Genomic DNA, 9,545 nt, shown 5'->3' with positions numbered 1-9,545 from the left:
TCGCGGCCACGCTCACTCCGGGCCTCCTTGCTGCGGCTGCGGTGCGGCCGCGGCCGCTCTTCCCGGGCCCCGGGCTCCCCGCCCTCGGCCTTCGGGGCGTCCCCCCTGTCCTGCTCCCCCGCTGCCGCCGGGGCAGGGACCGGGGCCGGGACCTTGTCGCGGTGCCGGTGGTGCCTGCGCGGCGGGTCCGCGCCCTCGGCCGCCTCCGTGCCCTCTGGCCGGGCCTTGCCTCCCGCGGGGACCCGCGGCCCGTCGCGGCCTAGCTCCACCACGAGCGGCCGGTCCAGGTGCGTCTTCATGTCTGGCCGCAGGTGGCGCGTGGTGGCGTAGCGCAGCCTCTCCTCGGGGTCCATCTCGCTGTACAGCGCCTCGCAGCTGGCCCGCAGGTTCCGCAGCCGCAGCTGGCTGGCCCGCTGCTCCCACACCGAGCGCGCCTTGGCCGAGTTCTGCGGCCTGCTGTGGGGAGACGGGAGGTGAGCGGCCGCCCCCTGCGCCGCCCTCCGACCTCTCTGCCTCACAGGGGAAGCCACAGATGGACGCAGCGATGGAGGGATGGCAGAGTGGGCGTAGGGAGGAGAGGGAGGGAGGACAGGTGTCAGGAGCCCTCAAGACCCCTGGCAGCCGGTGCAGAACAAGTAGGGGATACCCAGGGTAACAAGAATCCAGCACTGCCCCCACCCCATCATGATCCCATAGATTGTGACAGCAGCAACCTCGGGGTGGGGGGTGGGGGGCTCAAGGCCACCCTTGAGCAGGTGTACGGGGGCTCTTGGCCAAGGGATGCAGGGCAGTGGGAATGACAGGCACCAGCATGAGGTGGCAAACAGGCTTCCAGGGCAGGTGGGCTGCTGGCCAGGAAGACCATCATGGGGAGAGGAGGGGGACAGCATCCAAATGGGGCAGGACTGAGGAAGAGGCAGGAGGCAGGGAGGCCCCTGCGGCAACCCTGGGGTGCCGGCCTTGCTGCAGCATAGAGCAGAGCTACCCAGGGAGGGACTTCTCCATCTCCACTTCTAGAAAAACAGCCACTGGCCAGGAGGAGACAGGGGTGTTTGTGAGAGACCCTGAGAAGAGGCAGGTCCTCAGGAATGGGGTAGACAGTAGCCTAGGGAGCAAGGGGCCAGGGGCAGTGGGCCCTATCAGGGGCAAAGGGTAAGCTGTGACTGCTCCCTAAGGTGGCCAGCCCCACCCGGGCAGCTGTCACTCGGCTCAGTGACCACTTGCTCCCAGGAGCCCAGCAGTTAGGTCTAGGGCTACAGATGCTGCCTCCTGTGGTCCTCAATGCCCTCCACTCTCCTGGCTCCACGAGGAGCCCCTTCCATCCGCCAGGGCAGAGAGGAGCCCTCCAGCACCAGGAGTGGCCTGTGCTCCAGTCTCAGCCCTCACTCACAGGCTACCAAAGGTTTGACCACCCTCCAGCCTCACCCACATGGTCACATGTGGGGCTCCACAGCCCAGGGTACATGAGAAGCCCTTTGCATTCTGGAATCTGTGCTGAATAAGGCCTCCAGAGTAGGTGACCCCAGTCCCACCTTGGTCAAGCAGAAACCTCATCTGAGGCCAGAGTCTCGTCCTTCAGCCTCTGGAGGTTTCTGCACCCACCATGGTGGTGGTGGTGGCATCTGTATTGTTCAGAGCCACACTGTACTGTGGGCTGCAATGCCCATCTCATCCAATCCTCACAACTATCTCTTGTCCCTATTTCACAGATGAAGACACTGAACCTAGAAGGCGTGACTCATAGAGGGCCCCATAGCAAGTCACTGACGGAGCCAGGATCAGACGCAGGAAAAGGCAAAACGGAAAAAAGGTATCCTAAGAGGTGAGGCCTTGGCCAGACCCCAACTGCACTGACAGCAGAGTCACAGCCTGAGGGGCCCCAGACCAGGGTCCAGGCTGGATAGGCCACCAGCATCAGGGCCCTGGGCCACTGGGCACCATGCTGACCTGCACAGACAGAGATGGCCCAGTGTGGGAAAGGCCCAGTCCCTCCAGTTGGCCTGCACAAGCTGTGTGATGCCGAATCCTGCCCCTTTGGAGGGGATGTCCAGGCTCCAGTGTGAGGAGCCATTTCCAGGGCAGTGCCTCAAAAGTATGAAAGCAGAAGAGCACGATGTCTGTCCTTCACGTGGGAGCCCGTATGGTAGGCAGGCAGGGCAACGCATGGGGGACAAGTGTCGGCCTCTCTGGCCATCTGCTAACCGACACCTTCAACTGCCACGCCAGGCCCTGACCTGTGTCCTCTGATACATCAAACCTGTGCTTCCCTGCTCCTGGGGACACCTTGCAACAGACCCACCACCTTCTGTGTCTTTGACTTCAACCTGAAGCCCCGGGGACCCACCCATCCCAGCCTGGCACCAAAACAAAGGGCCCAACTCTGAACAATGCTGAACCATGTGAAATGGATGATCGGAGCCCCTGAGGGCTGACAGCCAGTCCAGCAGCCTGACACATACCTGGACTCAGCACCTTTGGTCAGGAGGGTTAGTGTTAGAAGCCACCTAAGACCTGGGGGGCAGTTCTCTGTCAGAGCAGACAGGCAATAAAGATGGTGGGGACAATGTGGTGACTGGGAGCTCAGGTGAGGATGGCCTCCTGATGACATGGCTCTGCCCTCAACCTGGCCTGACCCCAGCTGCAGCTCCTTCTCTCCCACGGACTAGCTAAGCTTCACAAAGAGGTGACTTGTCCACTAAAGTAGAGGGTGCCACAGGGCTGGCAGACTCCCCTCAGAACTTCCCAGGGGAGCAAGACACTGAGTAGCTGGGTCATGTGGCCCCTCTAGGCCCCACCTGGCCCCGCTCCTGCTGGGTCTCTCTGCCTCTCTGGGCCCTAATGCCACCTGAAACTGTCTGCACCCACCCACCCCTCAATGTCCTGGCTTCCTCTCTGGGTACGTCTCTGGGTCCGTGCTCCAGGCTCCCCCTTCCTGTGGGTGTCCGAGTCGGCCTGCACCCACCTGGTCGCTGTTCTGTCCTTGCTCTGTCTGGCACATAAAGTGGTGTGGCCACCCCTAGTCTCTCACTCTGCACCTCTCCACTGAGTTCACAAGCAGCAAGAACACGAGAGTGAGGGCCAGGCCACCATCTGACACACCGTGACAATAATGCAGACAAAGTCCTTCTTTAAAAAGACTCTTTTAGGAGTCACACGGGGATGCCGCCCCCACAATGTCTTGACCCCAGCTTGCTGGTATAGCCCTATTCAACCACACCCAACCCAGGCGCTGTGGATACCTGCAGGGCCCAAAAAGGAGCCTCAGTGGCACGGCCCAGCTTTGAGGGCTCTGGGCTGAAAGAGCCAGTTACCCGTAGCTACTCATACGGGAAGCAGCCCTCACTATGACACCATCAGTACCCACATCCACATCTTACTCCAGCCCGTGAATCAGTCCTCCAGGATCCAACAACAGCCAGCAGCTCCAAGTGCTTGTGAGCAAGCCCAGCTTAGGTCTGTGCTGGCTGAGTAGGGAGCAGGTAGCACCCAGAAAGGGCACCTGGCTTCCCCCATCCAGGTGCACCGAGCACACCCAGCTGCTCCGGGGACTTGTCTCACCTGCCGCGTTGGTCTCGCCTTTGAGAGGAAGCCCCTGGAGGCAAGCACCCCAGGACCACTTCCCCTGTCAGACTGACGTCACCTCCAAGAGGGACACACTGGGTTTCTGTGGGTCTACCTCAGGCTCTGGCTGCTCTAACACGAGACGGCAGCTCTGCTCTTGCTAGGACAACTCCCTAAGGGTCACAGATACATCCCTCCGAGTCTAAAAGGGATGGACCCCATGAATGTCCTCAGTGAGTCCTACTGAACACTGTAGCTCATGGGAACCCCAAGGAGACAGCGCCCACTGGCGCCCAGTGGCATATGTGCTCAAGACACCAGAGACACGGCACGTGGACAGACGGCAGACAAGAGGGCCAGGAGGGAGAGGAGGGGGGCTGAGCTCAGAGAGTGACGCCCGCGAGCAGGACTTGGGAACGTCAGGAAGCATGCCCACCGTCCCCCGTCAGCTGCAAAAGGCTTTCTTGGAGCTGCCCCTGAAGCAAGTGATTTGAGGTGGAAAAGCAGTTAGGAGTGGAGGGAGGTGTTCGCACGAGCTGCCATGAAGCCACAGATGGAAGTGGTAGCAGAGCAACTCACGGTGAGTTTACGCTGGAGACAGATGAGCTGTGAGATACAGCACCTCGAGTGTGCTTTACAAAACTGCACATGCAAAAAACAGAACAAAACAAAAGTGAGAAAACCAGAGAGGGTTCTAAGGGACACAGAACACGTTTAAGCCACGTCGGGTCAGGGCGCAGGCCGCAGTGTGCATCTGGGCAGGAGGCCGGGGTCGCTTCCGTCAGAGTGGACACCAGCTGAGACCTCGGGGTAAAAGAGAGGTTGAGAAAGACGGAGCATCGGCGAACAGGGACACTGAGAAGAACACAGCACGCCCCACCGGCGCTGGAAGACAAGAAGCTGCGATCCGGGGGCCCATGCGCTACAGCCCAGCACATTCTGCCCCACGAAGGGCAGTGGGGTTGGAAAGAGCCAACACCGTGTGTCCCTAAATTCCAAATGGCTCTCCCCTGCCACTTGGAGTCCCACTCCTATGGGGCCGTAGTGGGATGACCTGTGCATGTGCCTTGCTCTGAGATGGAGCAAAGCTAACACAGACACCTTACCTTTGGGCTTCACCTGAGCCTTGCTGCCTGTCCACCGTGCTCTGCCCCAGCCCCCGACCCCTTGGCTCCTCAGGCTCTACACCCAGGTGCCTCCAGCTCACCGTGACCCTCACAGGGGCATGCAGGCTACATCACCAACCCACTTCCCTCGGGTGTACTCCAGCCATTTCCCCAGTGACCTTCTGGAAGCTTTTCCAAAACCAACAGAGAAAGCAAAAGTCTCTATCATCCTTCCCCTTTAAGGTAGTTTCCCCAGGGGAGGACCATGTGGCTTCCCACCACCTCCTTCTCAAGGCCAAGTCTACACCCATTTGTGAGGAGCTCAGAACAACTCATCCACCTGCAGGTCCTGGGTGCAGACAGGCGTGGGTGTATGTGTGGGTGTGTGCGTGTGTGAGAAGGAGTGTGCAAATCAGTGTGCGACGGGTGTGAGTGCGTATATGGTGTGTGACTATGAGTGTGGATGTCAGTGTGGGAATGAGTGTGAACGTGTGTGAGCGTGTGTCACAGGGCGTGCCGGGGGACCGAATCATGGGACGGAGGGAGTGTGTGCAGCAGCGCTCAGAGGTCCAGGTGAGGAGAACGGTGACCGAGCGCAGAGAACCGGGAGGGCCATGCCAACCTTAGCAACCCTTCCCTCCCAGGAGCCTGAGGTGGCTGTCCCCCGAGGACGCAGCCCAGCCCTAAGGGACAGGGACAGCCCTCTGAGGAGGCGTGGCGCCCCGTCCCCTCAGGCATGTGCAGCTGCACAGAGCCCAGGGAGCGTCTCAAACACCAAGGACACTAAGGGCCCCTCTGCACCCAAGGCTTCACAGAGAACATCTGGACCAGTCCTCCCACTTCACCGACCACACCCATGGCTGCAGGGAGCAGGTCAGGGGCCTTACTCTCACCCCAACCCAGCCGTGGGGAAGAAGCAGGCGTTGCCCATCCACCCCCCACTGCACACCCCACTCACCGGGAGAACAGAAACAGTTGGGAGGGTGGGGGGCAACGGACAGACAGAGGACAGACAGAGACCAGGAGCTCTGAGCCTCAGCCCACCACCCACACACCCAGGCGTTCAGACCTGGTCCAGTGTGCAGGGTCTTCAGCAACCACATCAGACCACCTGCCACCCGACAGAGGCAGACTGAGGACATGCCACAGGGGACAAAGGCCCAAAGCTGCAACCCAGGAGAACCTGCAGGACCCACAGCTAGCCCAGGAAGGGGGAACACAGAGGCCAACGCCTGCAAACACCCCAGGCTGGCTTGACAGGAATGAGGCGACACCAAGCTGTGAGGCAGAACGCCCACCCAGGAGAAAAGACGCACCAAGGTGGTGCTCGGGTCAACAGCTGGTGCTGCAATACGCCCTGGGCCTGGCTGTGCCATTCTGCAGCCTTGTACCTGCAGAGCAGTGTCCCCAGACGAGGCCAGGGGCAGAGGAAGAACATCCAGACCTTTCTTGGTGGCCTGACATGTTCTCCACGGTTGTGCTGAGGGCCCCAGCACACGCCTCTCTGAGGTCTCAGCCCCGATGGGAATGGACACCCTGCCGTAACCCCTACAGCACAGGGAGCTCTGGCAGGTGCAGGGCCCACGGGACAATGCACTCACCTCCACGAGCACAGAAGGCAAATGCTGAACGGAAACCCACAAGGCCCGTGATTAAGTCAAAGGCTCACCACTACCTCTGCTAAAGCAGGTTACAACACTCAGGAGAAGGGGCCACCTGCCGGGTCACCACTACCTCCTCAAAGCAAGCCCAGGACCAAGCCAACCAAGTCTCTGAACCGGCCAATCAAAACACAGAGACAAGTGAGCACCGAGTCCCCCAGTAGCTGTCTGAGTCATGGCTGCTGTGTCCTGCCTGGCTTCCTGCAGGCCCCTCGCATCCCTGCCTGGGCCCCCTATGGGCCTGTGGCCTCCTCTAGCTTCTTCTCCCCCAGAGGCCAGTGCTTCCGGCTTGGCTTAGGGGCAGGTCCTCTGCAGAGGCCTTCCTAGAAAACAGGCCATCACCCTGGGGACTGCCAGACAAGAACAGGGCTGCTGTGGTGCACGCTCACACGTGCAGACACACGCACGCTCTCACACCTGCACCCCACACTCCCAGCAAAGTCATCCACCTGGCAGCACACACACTCAGCAGCACGGACGCATGTGTCACCACAGATGTACCTGTGGCTGTTTCCGGGCAGCAGGGAGAGGGAGGGAGGCCGGCTGGATCAGCACGGAAATGGGACGTGTGGGGTGGAGTGGGCGTGGCACCGAAGACAAGTCAGCAGTTCCCGGGGCTCAGCCTGGCCTACAGAGTGAGAGCTCCTCTGTGCTCTCTACGGCCACCCTGATACTAGGCCAGACTTCCTCCCTCCTACCCATCCCTCCCTGCCCCCCGTGGGTGACCTCCCCCAGCACACTGCAGCCTTGACCCTGGGCCGGGCACTCTGTCCCAACTCTGAAGGCCCTGATACTTCCCAATGAGGCTCCGCAATGTGCCTTGAGGCTCAGCTGAACCTTGGGGTGACCAGTCAGTCTCCCCACGGAAGCCTGGGCCTTTCTTCAACTTCTGTCATCACCAAGGCTTCCCCTTGACCTCTGTCCCCATACTGAAACCTTGAAGACATTTTGGGAAACTGCATTAAGTCTCTTGGGCTGCTGAAATACCAGCTAGAATCTTTTGGCTCACAAAATACATTCCTAAAAAGCTGAATACAAAACGGACATACTGACACGTTCCCTCGGACTCACAATCTTTGTCCAGCGAGGGGCCCTGGAGTGACCCAAGAGTGCTGAGGAGTAGGTCAGAGCCAATCCCACCCACGATGGGAGGGCCATGCGTTGCCACCCCTTGCTCCGGCTCGAACTGGGAGAAGCCATGGAGGCTTTCCCTGGTGAACCCTGTCCTCAAAGGCTGCTATAGGACGGGAGACTTTCCTTCGCATCACAGCTCCTGGGGGCAGGGAGGGGGCCGTGTCTTAAGAAGCTCCCGCCAACACAAGGGATTCGGAGGAAGCCCCCAGAGGAAGCGTCCTGCTGAGGGCCCGGCTGCGAGACTCTGCAGCAGCCCCGCCGCCCTGCAACCCACGCCCAAGAGCCTTACGCAGCAGCAATGGAGATGTTCGCCGCGGACATGGGACTGACGTCAGCCACTTCTTTGGCTTTTTGCAGAGCAAGCTTCTGGTTGGCTGCTTCTTCCATCTCCTCTTCGTCCTGTTTGAACAGACAGAAGGGTGCAACTAGCCTTGGGAGTGCTGCGTCTACTCCAACGAATCAGCTCTTCCTCCCGCGGTCTCTGAGTCCTTCCTGCCCTCTGAAACTGTGGGCCAGGCAGTGGCTCCAGCACTGAGCACCGGTTCCACACAAGCTCTCTGGTGGCCTTCAGGGACCCCCTTCTCTACCTGCTGCTCAAGGCAACAGCCCCCAAGATTCTTGCCTCAATACCTCTTGCCATGGGCCATCTCCCAGGGTGCTCACAGCTGGTGACTTACACCCCACTTGTGAGCTCAGGCCACAGGGACCCAGCTGCTGCCTGCATGTTTGTCCCACAGCGTTTCCGACTTGGCGCAATAAAAATGCAAACCCATCCCTCCTTCCCTCCCACCTGCTGCCCCCACCCCAGGAGAACATGTCCCACTTGAACAAAGTCAGCCTCTACCCCAGAGCTGTGAGCAAAGGCAAGGGGCAGGTCTTTGCTCCCTGAGGCTAGGTCCCGGCCCAGCACTGGTCACAGGAATTGTCACCAGGAGTGGGTCTAGCAGGGACACCTCCTAGCCTTTGAGCTTTTCCTACTTGGACCCATCAGGTCACATGTGTCTACCTGTCCCCAGCTGTAACTGTGAAAAGTCCCTCCCTGTGTCCACCTGGACAGCCACTTGCAGTGCCTGTGTTCCCTTCACCACCGAGTTCCTGAGGAGGGCCCCACAGCTCTCTGACACATGTGTTGATATCCTGCCCTGCCTCTGCCCTCCATGGGAAGGGGAGTGGACATCTGGGCAGACCCTCTGGCCTTGACCCCATGTCACTTGGCAAACCCAACAGGCTCTGCTCCTGGGATCTGGATGAAAAGCTCTGGGCTGAGCCCATGGGCCCATGGAGGGAAACTAAGGCCTCCATGTCATCCAGCTAGACTGCCGAGACCTCCATTCTTTCCCCCAAATCCCCAATCCTGAGCCCACCTGGCTTCCATGGAAGGTGACATTCCCAGTGTGGCCCAAAATGTCCTTAAATCTTCCCCTAGAGGTCCCCAAATAGCAAAAACTAAGACCCCTGTTAGCTGCCTGCAGATTTCCCATAGTGCAAACGTCTTCAAGCTTCAGGCCCAAGAGAGCAGGCAAAGCTCGATCTAGCACAGAACGCCCCTGTCAAGGTCCTTCGGGCTGCGGATGCCGTCCCGGTCGACAGCTCTCCAGGGCGGAGGGCGAGCTTCTACAAACCAATTCCACTGACTTCATTCCCACTTTGAAAAGGACATGATGCTGTAACACGTTGTGCGAACGTAAAGGAAGGACAGCCGGCCCAGGAAATGCCCCACAGCCTGACACAGCTAGGCCTCCACCTGCTCCGACTTCCAAGTGAAGGGAATCCCCGAGTAAGGGCGGTTGGCCCAAAGGGGCCACTGCACAGGCTGTCTGTGCGTGGAGACAGGGCCCCAAGGACATCGCTTCCCTGGTGTGTCCTCACCCATAGCACAACTTGAATAGACAGTGAGAACTTCAAGTTCAAGCTCACCCCTGCCCCAAGACAGTTGGTGCCCAGACCACCAATGTTCCTGGGCACCCCCAGCTCACGTGGTCCCAGAAATCCTGACAACAAGAGGTGTTCTGTGGACGTAGGGCTCCCCCCACCCCCCGCCCCAGCAGCCCAGCCAGGAGCAAGAACAATCACTCTCCAGCCA

The 9,545-nt window shown here is 59.8% G+C and overlaps 1 protein-coding gene across 2 annotated transcripts in view; it reads right to left on the bottom strand.

Annotated features, from left to right (window-relative positions):
- CACNA1B (calcium voltage-gated channel subunit alpha1 B) overlaps positions 1-9,545 on the bottom strand; it is a 196,642-nt gene that overhangs the window by 98,753 nt on the left and 88,344 nt on the right. For both annotated transcript variants that reach the window (XM_040632311.1, XM_040632313.1), the window contains exons 18-19: positions 7,752-7,861; positions 13-453 (exon numbers count right to left, since the gene is read on the bottom strand). In XM_040632311.1, the coding sequence (XP_040488245.1) occupies positions 13-453; positions 7,752-7,861 (551 nt within the window). The remainder of the gene's footprint in view (positions 1-12; positions 454-7,751; positions 7,862-9,545) is intronic.

This window comes from Ursus maritimus, unplaced genomic scaffold (assembly GCF_017311325.1).
Source record: "Ursus maritimus isolate PB19 unplaced genomic scaffold, ASM1731132v1 scaffold_17, whole genome shotgun sequence".
Taxonomy (NCBI): domain Eukaryota; kingdom Metazoa; phylum Chordata; class Mammalia; order Carnivora; family Ursidae; genus Ursus; species Ursus maritimus.
This window is presented reverse-complemented; position numbering and strand designations above follow the sequence as displayed.